General features: G+C 48.4%; 2 protein-coding genes across 2 annotated transcripts in view; both read right to left on the bottom strand.

The window, feature by feature from the left end:
- USP4 (ubiquitin specific peptidase 4) overlaps window positions 1-9,773 on the bottom strand; it is a 37,730-nt gene extending 27,957 nt beyond the window's left edge. The window contains exons 1-6 of the mRNA XM_082288867.1: window positions 9,624-9,773; window positions 9,346-9,503; window positions 8,966-9,096; window positions 5,387-5,513; window positions 4,734-4,879; window positions 4,485-4,546 (exon numbers count right to left, since the gene is read on the bottom strand). Of these exons, the coding sequence (XP_082144993.1) occupies window positions 4,485-4,546; window positions 4,734-4,879; window positions 5,387-5,513; window positions 8,966-9,096; window positions 9,346-9,503; window positions 9,624-9,730 (731 nt within the window). The 5' untranslated portion in view covers window positions 9,731-9,773. The remainder of the gene's footprint in view (window positions 1-4,484; window positions 4,547-4,733; window positions 4,880-5,386; window positions 5,514-8,965; window positions 9,097-9,345; window positions 9,504-9,623) is intronic.
- Window positions 9,774-14,237: 4,464 nt separating this feature from the next.
- Window positions 14,238-15,202, bottom strand: GPX1 (glutathione peroxidase 1; the record flags this gene model as incomplete). The annotated part of the gene is made up of 2 exons (XM_082288784.1): window positions 14,238-14,832; window positions 14,945-15,202. 2 exons carry the CDS (start codon window positions 15,200-15,202, stop codon window positions 14,482-14,484), a joined length of 609 nt encoding a protein of 202 aa, XP_082144910.1. The 3' UTR covers window positions 14,238-14,481.
- Between the last annotated feature and the right edge of the window lie 3,487 nt (window positions 15,203-18,689).

The raw sequence follows: 18,689 nt of genomic DNA, 5'->3' as shown, positions 1-18,689 counted from the left end.
TGTGAAGACAATCTCTACCACCCCTAGTTCTCTCAGGCACTGGATCCCTTGTTCCATGGTCTTCCACTGGGTTTGCTGCATATAGAGATCATCTTCACATAGATATCTATCCCTTGCACCATTCAAGACCCGTCTCCAGAGACTGGCAGAGTCAGCCCCCCTTATCATCGTTTGGTCGATAACTGGGTCACGTGACAGGGATCCCAAATGCCTCATTTCAGCACTGTCCAGCATTACATCATCACCTGCAGCATCCCAAATACGGACCATCCAACTTATTATGGATTCATCAGACCTTCGGGTGCAGTCCTTTCTTAAGCTGTGCTTTATGGACATGGACTCAGTAATGGTTTCTGTGCCTGAGTCAGTTGATGGCTTTGAGGTTCCTTCCCCTGCATCATCATCATCTTTCGCTGGGCAATCAGTTTTGGTAGTGTGCTTTTTTCTCGTGACAGGAGCCACTGCCAATGGCTTAGACTCTCCATCTGGTTTGGGCTTGCTGTCTGGTTTGGCTGCAGTCTGAGTGACTGGGGTGTTTGCAGGCTTTGCTGATTTATCTTCCTGCCCCTCTACCTTTACCTGCTGCAGTGTGCGATAGGCATATGCCAAAGCCCAACATATTGCAATGAGCTTTTTCTCATTAGAATTGTCATTGTATTTCTCTTTCAGATATTTTGCCACCTCAGCTGGTTTCTGAACTTCTTCAGGGGAGAAATTGCAAACCACTGGGTCAGAGAATTTCTTCAGGATTTGGCCCATATCTTCCCATTCCCCACACCACTCAGGATTTTCCACCGCTGGGTCAGGTGTCTTGGCAGTCACCCTGGAAATGTGAGCTCTTACTCTAGAGAAGCTGCGAATCATATAGAGGAAGATTACCAGATTAAATACCAGGAGGATGATGTCTTTGTTCAATTTCCCCTGGATGGTATTCTCAAAAGATAACCTATCAAATTTAAAGGGAAGGGAAACCCCATCTCCTCCTCTTCTAACAATCTGGGTGCAATTACTAATAAATTCCCAAAACAGGCTACTGAAGCTAGGACTGGGGTTAGGACGGAGAAACCACATATCATACACACTTCAAACAGCTGCCTGTACCTCTGTCAACTTCTTATAAATCATTATCACTGAGCACAGCAAAACAGAAATCCAAATTCGTGCCTCTGCGCTGCAAAAATTCCTTATCAAGGATAAGATCGGACCAGCTTGTGGACAGGCAAATAGGCCTAGGGACCAGAAAGGCACTAGTACCTTAAACAAGCCTACGGACCAGAAAGACATGAGTACATCAAGCCAGAGAAACGTTATGAACTCAACCAACATGGTGACTATTTTACCCCAGCACAGAGTAAGTAAATTCAAACCAAAATGTAATTAGCACAGGCTTTTCACTTTCCTTTGAGCCACGCAGTTGGGTGCCACTACATTTGTGCCGGTTTGGCCAAATCTAGAAATACATCCTCTGAGAGAAGGCAGGCTATAACCAGCCCTCCCACACCAGGTTCAGGAAAAAATAAATTTTCCTCACAGGAAAGTGAAAGAGATAAAAACTATTTATTTAACAAACACACAGGAAAAGGAATAATGATGCTAAATAATAAAACCTCTTGATCTGCTGAGAGAAACCTGGGAAAATTTCAGAGTCCTTCCATAGATCTCTCTTTCCCCCTCCTTGGAGCTGGGACAGGGTGGTGGGCCCACCTCCAGGGCCAAGGCCTCGGTGGAAAGTCCTCCCAATGTATTCTGATGTTGAAACAGTCCAGCAGGAGAAAAGGGAAAAAACGAAGTCCCAGAAAAACAAAAGTTCAACTCTCCAGAGGAAAAGGAGCTGGGGGAAAAAAAACTGCTGAAAGCTGGCTGGAAAGGAAAACCAAACCGGGCGCTTCCCTTCCCTCTCGCTCTCCTGCCACAGCTGAAAAAAAAGTCTCTATCTCTGTGTGACCTTGAACAAGCTGCAAACTGCTTTGAAAAAGTTTTACTCAGTTTTTCCTTTCCCCTCTCAGGCTCAGGTTAAAGGCACAGAAAGGCACAAAAATTAATTTCTGGGCATAGGGCAGCGACATGGGATACACATCATAAAGTCACCCCAAGACATCTGCACACAAAATATTTAGCCCAGTTGCTGAAGGAGTCCTCTGAAATCACACAGTGTCAGCACACAGTGCCATGAGTAAACAGAGGAGCTGGAAGAGGAAACAGCAGGAAAATTCTAGCTCCAACCAAAGAACCAAAAGGTATTTTAGTGCTGCATATCGCAATGGGAGAGAGATAGCTACCAGGCAGATGCTAAATACAACTTCACTCCAGTTTTCAAATACAATACCTGATGGAAAAGGTGTCATTTTTAAAGATCTAACATAACTTCTTGTTTGCTTTTGCTAAGAAAATTATATCCAAGATTAAAAAAAAGAAGTGTGCCAGGGCTGAAATGGAATTCTGCTATCTCAGGACTTTATTTTGGGAGTCTCGTAAGTAACAATTTAAGAGTACTAAGTTCTGCACAGTCATTGATAAAATCTTGCTTCAGAAACAAAGTATGCCTCTAATTTTGAAAATCCTAGAATGAATATAATCCAACCTCTCTTCTGAAACCTTGTCTAGAAGTAAAAGCAGTTTCAAACTACAGTAAGAAGAAAGTAATTTGTTCTTTAGGGAGCAGCAAACTAACAAACAGCAGTGGCCAAGCATTGGTTGAACATACCACCCAAGGACTGCTGTGGAGTTTTAGAGCATTTTTCCTGTAAAGTGTCAGCCAGATTGATGGCTGGGGAAACACAAGGACGGCTGCCAAACCAGTGGAAAAGCTATTTCCTCTGGTAGGGGGCCAGTGCCTCTGACAAGCAGCAAGTGGAGGGGAAAAATCCTGATGACACAGAACCCACCCACCCCATTTGCACACACACTCTGCAAGTAGGAAGGATATGAACTCCCAGCTTTCCAGAACCTCTTCTGGCACTTGGGCAGTGAGGCAGGTGCTCACCATTTCTCTATCAACAGCAGAGAGCTCTATATCCTGTTTGGTGTATGTCATCAAAACTCAAAATTCAGGTAAAACTCTCTCATAAGCTTTCAGTATTTAAAGTGATGCAGTCCAGAAAAAAAACTCCAAATATTTAAGTTCCCAATGTATTTTCCGCAGCTGAGAAATAGAACACTGAAACAGAAGTTTGCCTAAGATAGGATAAAGCACAATACAAAGTACAAAAGAACAGATAATCCTGTATGTATCACTTAACACAATTCTTTCAGCCACCATTATCAGCACCAAGTCAAACAATTTCACAAGTTTCATGTTATAGTAAATAAATATTTTTATGTCATTAGAAAATATTAATCTGCATACCAATAACCCCTTTCATTTATGTATCACTACAGGTTAAATCAAAGCCTTTACATACCAAGACTAGCTGCTGACAAAGGACAACCCTGAGGCCTGAGAATGCTACACAGCTCCTTTTCAGCTTTGCTTCATGTGGAAACAAAAGGTTATGACTGGTCTTGCACAGCTGCTTCTTCCATACTGTCAACCAGGTACATGATGTGAATGTTTAGCTGCTTCTCACATGATACTCCTACAGAAAGTTCTCTGTAATCCCACGGGCATTTTCCTGATTCATTTACACAGTGTGATCTCTCAAAGTACTGCTTCGAAATAGGTTCCACTGATCTATCTGATCAATTCTTCAAGTTTAACACTAGTGCATCTTGATTTCAAATGAGAGCACTTGGCAGCAAGTTCTGTAAGTTAACTGTATTGTACAGAAAAGCATTTTCTTTATCAAGTCTGATGGCCCCTGGGATGGAACTGAGTGGGCCATCAGACAGGTAAAGTCATCAAATTCTATTTTCTACAGTAGGACTTGATATGAGCAAGCAACTACCATTCTACACCATTCACTCTATACACACAGTATTTCACTAAGCCCTGCAATTACCCATCTCTTCTCTAAATCAGACAGCACTGAGAGAATCTGTGTCATATTTACAGGCTTCTATAATTGTCTCTTGGTGGGGGGAGGGGGTTGGTCAGCTATTTCTACACCCTTTTCAAGGGGGAACTACTAGAACTCTGAGCATTCACTACTGGCAGGTTTGGAAACACACTCCGAGATCCCTTTTGTTCTACAGCAGCAAAAGACAGGTTATTTGTTTCACTGTGCAGAGGTAGCTTTTTAAGCAGACTAGTTCAACGCAGATAGCACTTTCGTCTCCTAAGCACTACAGAAACCTGAAGCTATTTAATCCTCATACAACCTGTTTGAAACAGGCTTTAAAACACAGACTCTTGCTAAGAAAAGAAACCAGCAGCAGAACCACTGAAGAATATTTATATTTGAGATTTTCTCCCCCTGAAAATAACCAGAACAAAGCAAGCCACAACGGCCAGTGATAACCAGGCTTCCACAGAGAACATGTGGTCACTAAAGCCTAGCAAACAAGCTGCACAAAATAACAGAAACCTTTAGAACATGCTTGCTTACTTTGCCAGGCAGTGCTGTCCAGGCCACGTGCCATCTTCATTTTTCACTTCTATTAAAACAACCTGAAAGAGAGCGCAGGTAATAAAGGTAACTGCAGGTCTGTTAGACATTTTGCAAAAGCATTAGCAAATCCCATTGTCAATGGTTGCTCGAAGTACATAAAGGCAAGTGCAAAAAAATACACATCAGCAAAAGCACTACACGAGACCAAAAAAAAAAAAGAGAGAGAGAAAAAGTTATGTCCCTTACCTGACCCTGATAGAGCCCTGCATCTTGCACTGTGCTATCCAGCTTGCTGAGCTGCTCGTAAGTGTTACTCATATACCTGTTCCATAGCCTGGTTTCCTTCTCAGCTGGGATATTAAATAGTTTTCTCATTTCTTTCTCAATGGTAGCTGTTGAAGAAAAAATAAAAACACCAGAATTCCTAAAACATGAGTACTTTTGAAAAAACACTAAACTCCTTTAGCAAGGAGGTACATCACTTATCCTTCAAGATCGTTCAAGCAGAAAACATACTATGGAAGTTGCAACTGTTCATACAGTTTGTCTAATATGAAGTCTGAAAGAATGAAAAACTTCTGTTTTCAGTCATGTATTAGGCTGTCAAGCCCTTAAATCAATAACATGCAATACACTTTTGAGAACTTTCTGCCCAAAGGCCAAATTCTGTTCATTTGAAAACACAGGTTCAAGTTTTCAGTTATTACTGTCAAGTTGCCCATTTCAGTTTAGTGATGTAGATACAGGACAGCTGATATTCAGCATTTTTACATGTGAAAAATATAGCAATGAGAGAGAAAGAAAAGTCAGGTTTACTCCAGTCTGGAGGTTCTGGAAGGCACAGATTACCTCTTGAGACACCCACAAAGCACAGCTTTATCTATCAGAGAACTACTTACCAACAGTATCTGCCTTGCTGAAGTGGCAGCTGATGACATTGTTGGGATCACTGCTCTCACACAGCTTCAGCTCCAGGAGATAAACCTCAACCTTATAGTGCTTCACAAACAGCCCATACTCCACCACCTGCACACAGGGAACAAAGCAACACAGAGCTGCAATACTGAGCAGTTCTCCAAAGTACACAGTTCTAAATACTGTGAGCCTTTTGCAGTATTGCAAGGCAAGCCACAAACTGAACACGAACTCACTCCTAGATTCAGTCACCAGCTTGTTTGGGGAGTTTTTAGTTTTTAAAACAGGAAATCCCAGTGCTTTCCTTCCACAGTGCAAAGTTCCAAAGATCCATCATCACAGTTGAACTGACAGTGTCAGCTAACTACTCATGAAAAATATTTGATCACACAAAGCATTCTAGAAAAAAATTACCTTTTGCCTCTAGTCTTTGGCTAAGTTTTATATAAAGAAGGAAACCAGGCTGGAACACGGGAGCAAAATCTCTTCTATCAGAAGAGAGCAAACCAAAGCATTATTTTTCTGCATGGTACACAGAATCTGTCTCATTACTCTCTCCTAGCAAGAACAGAAAAGTACCTCTCAAGTTGTTTTGATGACACTGCTTTATTTCAGAGTACTTTTCAAACCAATTTTGCATTTGAGAGAATATTCCAGTAGGTATATTTACCCATGCCATTAGCTTCCACCGTATTTTTATTAAAAGGTTTCCCTAAGACTAGACACCACTCATCACCTACAGACCCCTAAAACACATTATGCCAGAAAGAAAAGCACATTTCACAGGCCAGTTATGAGACAACCGCAATGTAACAGAAGGAGTAAGAAAAAAAAAGAAAACCCACACCTCAATCCTCTCCAGAGTTCTTGGCAGCTACTAAGCCACTGAAATTGAGACCACATTTCATTGAAAAAGCTGGTATAATTTTTACGAGTAACAGAGTTTGAGAGGCACTTGGACAATGCCCTTAATTTGCTTTAACTTTCAGTCAGACCCGAATTGGTCAGGCAGTTGTACCAGATGATTAAGTCCGTTCCAACTGAAATATTCCATTTTATTCATGTGACACCAGACTTGGTATGATCTACACCTTACATTTTACAGAAAAAACTACCCAGCTTTAGAAACAAAGAATTAAGACCTAGACTTATAGTGACAATTCCACTAAATTACGCTTCCATCTTCTGAGGATTGTTGCTTTTAGAAGGTTGTATTAGATATGCAAGGTGCTTTAAAGGTAAATAATTAACAAACACGTCCGGGAAGATCTTCAGTACTTTGCTGTTACAACGGAAAGTAAAGTTCCCTGTTTAAACAGCTTCTTGACAGGCAGAGCAGACTTCTTTTTAAGAAAGCAAAGAAACCAAATCAAAAGTTTTCCATTTATTTTTCAGAATAAATGTCACTAAACGTGACTTCCCGTTCTCCAGTATTCTGTAGTTAGAAACAAATAAGAACCATATTCAGAAATCAAAGAACTCTTTCCAAGTAGTTCCTGATCAGATCATTGTGTCCATTAGGATGGAGGAATGGAGTCTCTAATCACCTGCAGATGTCTTTTAAACAGCACCTGACCAGCTTCCTTGTTCTTTGCCCAAGTACAACTCAAGTCATGCCATTGGACAGCAATTTCAGCATAACTCAGCCGCTGAGGAAGCACATGAATACACTTTCCAGTGGGACTCTACAGATGACTGCCCAAAAACATGTTTCGAGACTATCAAAAGAAACCTGAACAACAAATAAATCTCATCTAATCCTCCAGTACTTGGCTCTGATCATCTGACACAGAGATGGAAGAAGTATCTTTTAAAGCTATAAAGATGCCTGAAAATTGCTTCCCAGATCCTACTTTTATGGATATTTTAATGTAAGAATTACAGTTGAACCATCTTTAGGAAAAGGCTTAGAACATTCAAGGACCACAAGTTTAAGTGCTTGACTTTTAATGCTATCTGGGGAATACTGTAACCAGATACTGCCCACATTCTACTCAAGTGCAGTACTGCAGCTTCTATGTCTCACTGACCCACTCTGGATTTTTGTAAGAGGCTGTTACATCCCACAAACCTACTACTCTGCTATATTTTAGCATCTTCTTAAATATTAAAACTCCCTTCAGTTACCAGGTTAACAACAGAGACTGACAGTTCCATAGTAATTCAAAACTTTAAAAATTGACACTTAACTGGACCCAGAATAACTTGACATGTTAGGGCTGTAAACCAGCACAAGCTCTAAGCTCTACCCCCTTGGTTATTACAGCACTGAAAGCAGCACCAGACATCCCAAGAAAAGAAGGCTCATGCAGTTAAGCCCAAGCGTTTCCCCAACAGCTCCCAAATCTCTTGCCAACTTTCCAATTTTTCAGAAAAGGGAGTGTGCAATAACATGCCAGGTTTTGTGAAAGCAGTTAGGCAGTTCATGAAGGAAAGCTTCCTCACTTGGAGAGGCACTGATCATAACAGTACCAATCCTCCCTCTCAGTGCAGACTTGCAACTCCTCAAGAAGTTACACGTTTCTCTAAAACCACATCTCCTTTACATGCTGTAATTATTTTCTCCTTCTCTACTTCTTGCTTCCATGGGAGTTCTGTCTACTCAGCAGAGTGAACCTGAGGTCACCTGGTGATCCTGGGTTCACTCAACAGTCCTGAAGACACCAGAATTTCTTACTATATACAATTTCTAGCCCACACCAAACAACAACATTCCAGTGCCACTGATAAGCACTTCCTGATCTTAGTCCCTTCTGGTGACACACTTTCCTAGGTCTTGCACACCTTGGAGTAACCCTTACTTACAACATAGTGCTACTTAAACATAAGTGATGTTAATTCTGAACATTGTATCAACACTTGGTGTAGTGATCAGTCTTTTAATGGGCCCCACAGACTGGCACTGCTCTATTTAGTCAGTGCAAAAACCTAAGACTAAAATAAAAATAAAAAATCTTTTGCCTATGCACATTTCCAGGAGAAAAAAAAAAAAAAAAAAAGGCAACTTGCCAATTTCACCTTCCAGAACAGGTCATATACCCAGAATGCATATACGACTGCATTTGTCAACCAAAAATATGACTTACAGGACAAAACAACATACCCACCTCTTAATAAAGATTTTAGAATCACACAGTTTTGGAAGAGAAAACAAGAATCACCTTAGACTCTAGAGGAAGTCCCTAATCCATCTCTACTAAAAGACCCATTCTGTCCTGGAAGATCTACAAGTTTGACTAACAACTTACACACGTCAACAAAGTACAAACTATTCCATGCAATATAAAAGAACTGTACTGGTCCAAAGAATCACAACCAGAACAAGGTTCAGGGTTCTTCCCCCAAATAAACCATTAACTCAGAACACCTCAACATTCAGGCATTTCAGCTGAAATACAGGCAAGTTGTTCTTTCAGACAAGGCAAAAAGTCCTCAAGTTATTATCTCCAAAGAGCTGCTGAGAACCTTGCCTTAACTGGCATCTGGCAAAATCAACCATCTAAGTTTGATGGAGATCAAAAGCTGAAGCCAGGATGAGGAGAAGTTGATTCAGCCATACTTACTTTCCTCACAATAGGCTGCTGCCCGTCTATGCAGCCGTACCACGCTACTAGTTTGTTCCAGGCTTCGGTGGGCACCAACACGTAATCCAGCTCATCAATGAGGTGTTCTTTTAAACTCTGACTTTCTGGATCTAAAACGGAGACAGACGGAAGACAGCAGGGCATCAAACAGCGCGTCTTCTTTTCCAGACCCACACATGTACTGCCAGGACACCAAGAAACACCGGCGCTCCCAGGGCAGGCAGAGCCCGGCCGGTCCCCTCGCGCACACAGCGGGGCGGCCGCGTGCCCTGTGCAGCGCTCGGCTTCGAAAGCGAAAGCAGCGCGGGGAAGTTCCGCAGCCGAGCCCGAGCGGCGGCCCCGCTGCCCGCAGCACTCACCGCCGAACAGGCCCGAGTTGTCGATGGGCCCCGGGAACAGGCCCGCGTTGTCGACGGGGCCCGGGAAGAGGTTGGGATCGCCCGCGCCGAACATGTCCCAGCTGTCGAAGCCCACATACTTCTTCCACTGTTTGAACCACCGGCTCTCTACCAGGTACCTGCAACACACGGCACCGCCCGGCGCGGCCCCTCAGCGGCGGCGCGGCCCGGCCCGCAGGCCCCGCCGCCCGCAGGGGAGGGGGACGGGGAGGGAGGGGAGGAGGCGCGGGTGTGCTCACCAGGACTCGCCGGGCCGGAGGGCCGTGGCCAGGAGCGGTCCCAGCTCCGCTCGCTGCTCCGCCGGGTCCGGCCGGGCCCGTTCGCCGCCGGCCGCGGCCGCCGCCATGTCCCTGCGCGAGACCCGGCGCGGGCGGAGGTCGGAGCGCGCGCGGGCGCGCGGGCGGGCACGCGCTGGGCGAGTGGGAGGGACCGGACCCGCCCCGCCCGCGCGCGCTCCGTGACGGGGCGGGTGGGGCCGGGCGCGCCATGGCGGCGGCCGCCATCTTGCGGCGGCGGCGTGAGGGCGCTTGGGGGATGTAGGAGCTGCCCCCTGAGCGTCCTCACGGGGGCCGCGGGAAGAGCCCGGGGAGCAGCAGGACTCACCCCCGCGGGGATGGACCTTGTAACCGAGGGGGCTTCGTGGTCGAGAGGCTCCCGGGCCGGCCTCTTTAAGTCCTCAAATACAAACACTTCTGCGAACGCTCTGCTCCCTTCTACCTCTGTAGCAGCACCAGCCCAGCTTTCCCCAAACTTGCTCAGGGTGGCTGCTGCCAGCCCACTATTCTAGGCTCTAGACATCGTGTACTTCACTTTCTCACCTAGATTCTCCTCCCTGAGTTATGGCTCAGTGAAGATTGAGCCCAAGCTGAAACATTTAGTTCTTCATAAAGATTTTCTCTCTCCCGGGGCAGTGTCTGACAAAACATGTGGCAGAACCATTTGGCTGGACTGTGGTTTCTGTTTTAGACGCTCCATTTTCTCACACGGAGTAACCAGTCAGGGCGTTGGACTTCAAATTGTTACGGGAATAAACAGGAAAACGGGTCTATGTGACCGACTGGGGAGTGCTCAGCAGTTTGGGAATTGTCTCAGGAGAGAACTGCTCAAGGAGATTTAAGCACTGATCCCTCGAATAGCCTGTCCTGTGCCGTTCAGGCACCCTATCCTTGAGAAGGGGGGGGACTTGGGAAGAATTTTAAAAACCTGCCTTAAACGGATGCACCAAAGAAATCCCTTCACCTTAGGTGAAAAACAGGCAGGGCTGATGTGGGGGTGCTGTGACTGCCTGTGCCAGGAGCGTTCTGGCAGCAGCGTGGGCAGGTGGGCTCTGCCAGCCTGGCACTGCCGCAGCAACCAGGGTAGCATGATAAAAGCCTTTTATCTTCCTGACAGCAGGGCAAGTCCATTCAGTTAACATTGAAAGGACCATTTTCTCCTTCCAGTAAGAGTTGAGTGTTGTTACTTCAGTTTTTCTCAGAGGGCAGGGCCCCTTCGGGCTCTAACACACCCTATTATGGCAAGGCTGGGTGTGTTTTTAAAATGAGTCAGCTATTCTGAGATAGTGTTTGTGTGGCTGACCTCACTCAGCTAATGAATTACTGACTCCTCATAGAAAGTGTGGTAAACAATTAAATGCTTTAATTCAGGCCTTTCTGATTCAGTACAAGGAAATTACATTGCTGCAGTTTCACTGTAGACAGAGGTGTCTGTGTTCTCCTGTCTCCTTAAGCACTTTCCTTTCAGCCCTTGACTTCCTGCCCTGATCTCCAGCTCATCCTGATGAGTGTGAAAGTGGCACTGACAGAAGCAAAACACCCTCAAGTACCACAGGGCTGGAGGCAGGTGTTCCCCACCCGCCTGATGATGGCAATGGTCAAACACAGTGACTGAAAGCTGCCGAGGAGAAAGGGAATTTAAATGGCTGAAAGAATCTTGAACGGGCTGAGTAAGAAAGGTCTCAGACTCAGGATGATGGCACTTCTGTTGAGTAGACACATCTGAACACCACATCTCATCAGACAGGATTTCAGCAGATAGCCCAGGGTTTTGTGGGCAGAACTCTAGGGAATCTGGGAGAGGGAGATAGGGCCAGGAAGGATAATTTTCCTTGGAACTAGTTAACACTCCTGTCAGCTTCAAATATTTGAACTTGTTTAAAGATTTAAGAAGTTGGCAGCTATCAACAATCAGCAGCTAAAGGGGGAAAGAAATAAATCACTGGGAGGGGGGAGAAGTAGGGGACAAACACTTTCTAGGAAGGAGAGAATATATGAAACTTTGATGTGCAGAAGAGTGGAAAAACAGGAACACTAACAGAGGGATTAAGTGTTTGCAATTAAAGTGTAGAGGTAGGAAAAAATAGTGTAGGAGTGTAGATGTGACAGACGGGACATGATGAAAGGACAACTTCCTCAAGCCACAGAAGCAACCAGTTGTGCTATTTATTTTAAGGTTTCCCTCTGAGTCAGTCTGTTTCTCTCTGGAATTACAGAAATAGAGCTGGGCTGGTTTATAATCCCTGAGGAATCGCCTGGGATTCTTCATGTCTCCCCTCAGCACAGAGCTGCTGCCTGTGGTGAAACGTTCACCTCCTCTCACCACGACACCAGCCAAGGTTTAGGTGTGAGATCCTGTGTGGGGGCCGTGCTCCACCATCCCTGTCACTGCCAGAGAGCCCCAGACTGTGCCCTCTGTGCCACAGCCCCCTGGACCCCAGAGCCAGCTACTCCAGGGTATGCTGAAATGAGATTGGGAATAACAAGGCTGGGCAGCTTTCAGCCACACTGCAGAAGTTCCTGCTGGTGTGCTTACACTGGGATTGTTCGTTTCCCTGCTGGCGTGGCTCATTTTTGCCCTGGAATCATGTCACTGTACTGCTTCTGGCACGGTTGGAGCTGTTCTGGAGCTGTTGCTTTGTTTTTCTGCTAGCACAGCCCCAGCAGCCAGAAGGTAAATAAATCCCTTGGCCATAGGCACAGAATATGCACAGTGCAAGGTGCATTTCTGACCAGCAGGCTTGGTCAGAGACCCTTTTTGGCAGGATGGAACAGCAGCAGGTGTTGGGGTCTGCTCCCTGTAGCTGTGGGGCTTGGCCAGAGCCAGAGACTGGTTGGGAACAAAGAAGGCCCGTCTCAAACGGCTCAAGTTTGGTGAGTCAGGAATGAGGAAGTGCCACAGCTCACATTGAGAAAGATTTTTCAGTGCCTGAGTTCCTGCTGCTCATGATCCCCTGTACTCTCCACCTATTTCAACATCCTGCATTAATGAGGGAAGTAGACCTAACTGAAAAAATAATCCCTTACACCATGCATCGTCTGCTGCAAAGCTTAAATAGCTGATGAAAACATCCTGTTTTTTTCTATGAAGCTGTGCTGGGATTTAAGAAATACCCCGGTGAGGATTGTGCAATCTGAGTTCAAAGCTCAATGACTCAGGGGTAGCAGCAAGCGGGGTGGTGCTGGCTGGGGGATTTACCCAGTCTCTCCTCAACCTTGAGGGATCCTTGGACATAGGTACAGTAACAAGGCAACTGTGAATTTGTGAAGTGAAAAGCTCTAAGCAAGAAAAAAAAAAAGCACCAAACCCTCAAATCCTGAGTGTTTTTATTGTGAAAACAGTGCACTAATGCTTGAAAGCATTATGCCTTCCCTTGGAGAGCCCAAGTTTCTAGTCTGGGTTAGGACTCCTCAGTCCTAACCACGTTTATAGGTTAGTCCACACCAAGTTTATACTCAGTGCTACAAGATCTTGTGAGGAGTGGCTTGTAATGAAAATGTGCTCACAGACCCATTTAAGGAGTGAAAATTTTCATGTAGAAGGAGCTGAGCTACTGGGCAGAAGGATTGCAGGTGAAATTTGGCACAGGCTCATGATTTCCCACGGGAAACCAATCCTAATTCTAGCCATTTAGCAGTAGTCTGTAAAACCAGGATTGCTGAGCAGGGACAATATGTCAGAATTAATATTGAATCATAGAATCATTAAGATTGGGAAAGACCTCTAAGATCATCGGGTCTAATTGTAGCAACCTCTCATGAAGAAATTCTCGGCTCCATGGTTGGGAGGAGTCAAAGAACTGTCAGGGAAGAAGTGAAAAGAAAAAGGAAATATTTCCCAGCACACGTGCACTTGGGAGTGTCATATAAAATTCCTGTGCCCAAAGGGCAACAAGGACACTCTGAGGCACAGCTTCTGTGGGCCAAGTGGTTGCATGGGGTGGTATTGCACTGGGAACATGGATGAACTGGTTTGTCACATGATTCCCTGCATCGTGAGGTGCTGGGGATGCACAAAGGTGCTTCAGGTCTCATGGAGGACTGGGCAAGCATGTGAGGATCTGTGCTGGGCCACAACTGATGCAAAATGGGGTAGAGCCAGTGAGGGGGCAGTGCCTCTGGGACAAGGGGAGGGACAGTGGGTGCTTCTCCTGGTCTAGGTCCCCCCAGGCTGCAGGAGCGCTCATCTCCCTGCCCCAGCAGTTATCAGCCTGTTGTGGCCTGTTGCTGGTAGCCACGCTGGGAATTCATCAGCCAGTGTAAAATCATCCCCTGGCCATGTGCCAGCATGTTCCCTCTGCAGGGAAGCCTTAAGGGAGGTCCAGTGAGCAGTGGGGCAAGGTCTGTCTGTTCCCTGCTGCCCTCCCGCTCTGCCAGGCTTGTTACACATGGGGCAGGACATGGTACTGATTCACAGCCTGCAGAGCCCATGGCCCTGGTTTAGTTCAGCCTGACTGCTCGGCCGTGCTCAAGTGCTCCAAGTCTGCCCCTGTGAGCACCCACATGGGCTGACAAACAGGTAACACACCCACCATGTTTTACCCAACTCACCCAGATTTACCACGCCACAGCCTTAAAGAAAGTACACATTTTTTTATTCAGAGAATCACAGTAAACTACTGAGACTCACAGCTGCTTGCCCCAGCATAGCTTCCCAAACATACCCATGCAACTTTTGAAAACATCAAGCACACTTCAAGGATTTGGAAGATGCACCATCATAAGCAAAACCTGCATGAGACATTGGGATTTCTGCCAGAGCAGCAGCTCCCTGCGAGAAAAACAAGCAGGTACACAGCAAGGGGAAAGGGCAGAGAACTTTCTAGGGAACCTTCTGCAGAAGCAACTCAATGTCGTCCTGGATCTTGATGGTTTCAAAACTCCGGCTGTAGCGTTTGAAGGGCACGCCGTCGGGGCCAATGAGGAACTTCTCGAAGTTCCAGGAGATGTCGTTGCGGCAGACCGGGGACCAGATGATGTACTGCGGGTTGGTCATCAGCGAGGAGGGATCGTCGTGCGGGAAGGGCAGCGCCTCTTTCAGGAAGGTGAAGAGGGGGTGCGCGTTCTTCCCGTTCACCTCACACTTCTCGAACATGATGAAATTGGGCTTGTACCCGTTGCCAGGACGAACAAACTCGAGCATGGGAAGGATCTCATCGTTGGTGGCATTTTCCTAAGGAAACAAAAGCAAACCCGCCCCGAGCGCGGCCGGTGAGACACCGGCCGGGGTGGGCGGCTCCTCCCCGCTCCCCAGCCCCGCTCCCAGGGCCCGCCGCCCGCCCTACCTGGTGACCGAACTGGTTGCAGGGGAAGCCGAGGACCTGGAGCCCGCGGGGGCCGTAGCGCTGCTGCAGCTCGTTGAGCTGCAGGAAGTCGCGCGTGGTCGTGCCTCAGAGCGACGCCACATTGACCACCAGCAGCACCTTGCCCCGCAGCGAGCCCAGCGACAGCGGCTCCGCCGCGCCCAGCGGCCGCGCCGCCAGCCCCGCCAGCCCCGCCAGCCCCGCCAGCCCCGCCGCACGCCCGCCCGCCGCCGCCGCCATGGTGCGCACTGCCGGGAGCGCGGCCCCACTCCCGCCGCCGCGCTCCGCCCGCCCCGCCCCGCCGGGAGCCGCCCCCGCCCCGCCCCGCCCCGCCCCGCTGCCGAGCGCTGCCCCGCGTTTGGCGGGGCGCGGAGAGTCGGCCCGGGCCGGCTCTGAAAAGGGCTCGGGGGGCTTTGATCAGTGAAATGCGCAGAGCGGGGTGGTTTTAAAATCCCTGGCTAACAGGGAAGTATCGCGGATTCTCAGAAACACTGTGGAAAAGCAGTAAAACACAGAGTGGTCCCAGGAGTTCCAGCCTTCGTAGTGACACGGCCACCCGCGTCCAGGGGTGGCACAGTGTGGCACCAAGGCTGCAGCATCCTCCGAGGACACCACTGCCGCCGAGCATGGCTTTGGGGAGAGAAACGCCTTCAGTTTGTGCATCAGGAAGAGGAACGGGAATGGCACAAGAAAGAGGGGCAACAAATTCCCTTCTTCAGACTCCAATAATTAATTTTCCCACCTCTTTGAGGCTGGTGAAGTCTACACACAGGGTTACAGCTTGGTATATCCTCACTAGATAAAGAGAATGAGGCTCCTTCTTCAACTTAGGGGTTGCTTTTCCCCATCCTTGACTTTTCCATTTCTTCCCTAACTGCTTCAGTCTGTTTTCAGGAGTGTTACATCATGCAGTATTGACTGCTCTTTTCCCTACAGATTCAAGGCAGCCCTAAGTGAACTGGGCTGTTTCTTGTACTCACACCAAGTGGCCCAGCTGTCCCTCCACCGGTCTTTGTGAACCTCTACCCTCCCCCAGAGCGCCCTGTGAAGAGGCAGGTCGGGGTCAGGCGCTGTGGCCATGTCCATGGGTTGGACCAGGAGGGACTGTGCAGCAGCACAGCCCGGCAGGAACAAAGAGCCAGGGCCTCAGTTCCAGTGCAGCTCCCAAGGGTAAGCAGGGAGCCCCTGCTGAGGCTCCTGCCAGCATCTGCGCCAAGTGAGCTCCATTCACAACAGCCCAAGGTCAGACAGCTGCTTATCAGCCCTGGCCCCCAGCCAAGGCAGCCTGGGCCCCCGCGCGGGGGGATGCGCTCAGACCCCCCCTTGCTGTCTGCTCTCTTTCATGCTTGGGAGCAGGGACTTGTCACGAAATGCCAGCTGTCACTAAGAGGCACCACATAATGCTGCCTCTCTGCTCTGGGTGCTCAGGTGACTGCAGGATCTCTGGGGGGGTTGCTTTGGGCCACTCTTGGCACCTGCCCCCATGACCGGGAACGGGAACAGTTCCAGTTCCTGGCCGTGGCCGTGGCAAGTTTTGGGGACTTTCCTGATTATCTCACATCTTTGGGGACTTGCAGTGTGTTGCAGCAGTGATGGCAGGAGCCATGACAAGTGTCCTGAGAGAGATCAGAGCTGGAAAGCGGCTGATGTCATGAGGCACATGATCCATGTTTGCTCTTGAATTAATCAACGGTTACAGTCGACACAGACTCCTCCTCACCCACCCCCGGGCACCGCGAGCCACAGATCCTGAAGAAGAGGAATTTCCCTTCAGGGTGACCTCTAGGGCAGGGCCACATCTCTGCTGCCACTTTCGACCTCAGACTGGCACCTTCAGTCCTCTGTCTGGTCCCAGGGAATTACTCTGAGTAGGGGAGTTTACTTCTGGGGCCCAGCTCTTTCTAGAGAAGCACAGGTTAGGGCTTTCCCTTCCTTGATGAGCGAGTTTTAAGGCACGGAATGAACTTCCTTGTTAACTCAGAGCTATGGCCTGTGCCTGGACACATCCTGTGCAGCCTGCACAGAATCCAGAGGAGTGCCAGAAGCTCCAGAAGGACTAGATGGGTTCAGGGGACCCCTTCTGAGGTGTGTGACAAGTGACAGTTGCCCTACAAGGTCAAAAAATTGCTGTTTAACAGCAGCAGCGGAGAGTAATCACAAAGGCCACAAACCCACACCTTCTGGCCTCCTGCTTACATCATGTCCCCACTCCTGGTACTGAACTCCCTCCCCTGCCCTGGGGGCTGGCACTTGGCTCCTAACTTTTCCCCTGCCTCTTCCACAGCTCCTTGCCTGCCTGGATCACTCTCCATTAGTGCTGAGCTTTCATTTTCCAGGTCAGGTCTGGCCATCTGTGTCCTCAACTCAGTTTCATCCAGAGCAAATGTAGCTTCCAGAGGTGACAGATGTGGCAGGAACCCAGAGAGAGCCAGGCTGCCAGCCCTCGAAGGCAGGAAAGCTGAGGACTGATAACTGAGTTGATGGTGTAGGTCAGCAAAAGCTCAGTCACTAAATGGGATAACAGTCACTGCTGGGTTGAGGAACAGCAGCAGATACACAGCCACAGGCTTTGAGGAACAGCCAACCTTACTCCAAACCCCTGTACAAGAGCTGTTCTGTAACTGTGGCCATAGCAAACTGCAACTACACATCCCTGCAAGACTGAAAACCCCCAGATTTGCTCAACTGCAACGCCCCCCCAAAGAAGGGAACCGCAAATGAGCAACTAAACTTGTCAACAGGCCAGCAAATGAAATGCTCCCAGGCAGCCCCACAACTGCAGCTCAGAACTTCCTGCTCTGCTCAACCCAGTCACCCTGCAGGGGGAGGACAAGCACCCAGGAGAGGAAGGAGGGAAGGGTGGGGCGGGTGACACCACTGGGCTTGTCAGACATTTCACTCTGGATGTCTGTGGCTGAAGAGGAAGGACAAAGACCAGACCAGGGCACTCCTATGACTGGGTCTGTTTCTCCTTTGCTGCAGGAAAAGCAATCAGGAATTGTCCAAAAAAAGAAAAAGTGACAGGGGTGTTTTGTAGACCATTATGGGATGCAGCCAGGTGCTCAGACATGGATTGTCATCAGCAACTGGACTCCCTCCTGCCCAGCCCAGCCCAGCCCAGCCCAGAGGCCCTCAGCTCGGCAGCAGCTGCTGTGAATACCAGCATGAGCATGGCGATGCCCACTGCTGTTCCTGGCCTTTCCTCCCCAGGAGCAGCACGATCTGCTCTCCAGCATGGGTGCAGCACAGGGCTCACACCTCGAGCCCAGCCCGCGCTGCAGGGCTTGAAGGCATCCCTCATGGAATGCCATGGCAAACACCCTGCCCCGTGCAACCTCTGCCGCTGCTCCAGCGCAGCCCGGCTGCTGCAAACCGTCACGTGCTCCCTCAGCAACACTGCATCTGCTCCTCCCTTCCTCCTACACAGCCTCCTCCTGCTTCTCTAGTCCCATGTTCAGGACTGACAAACCCAACTCAACTCATGCACCCTCATCTCGTCTGAGTATCAAAAGCTCCTGGGAAGCTTTGCCGCTCCCTGCAGGGGCCAGGTGGGATACTGCACCTCTGCTCTGCTGCAGTGTTTGAAAATCACCACGAGCAGCAGACAGGTATCCCTTGCTGGGAAATTAAAGTAAGTATTAAAGCACTTGCAACTGCTCAGTGAATTCTCTCTCAGCTTTATCAAAAATGGTATTTCTGATTCAGGCTGTCAGACGCTGGGACAAAA

This window comes from Coloeus monedula, assembly GCF_965178545.1.
Source record: "Coloeus monedula genome assembly, chromosome: 11".
NCBI classification, from domain to species: domain Eukaryota; kingdom Metazoa; phylum Chordata; class Aves; order Passeriformes; family Corvidae; genus Coloeus; species Coloeus monedula.
Note: the sequence above shows the minus strand (reverse complement) of the source record. Positions and strands in the feature narration are given on the sequence as shown.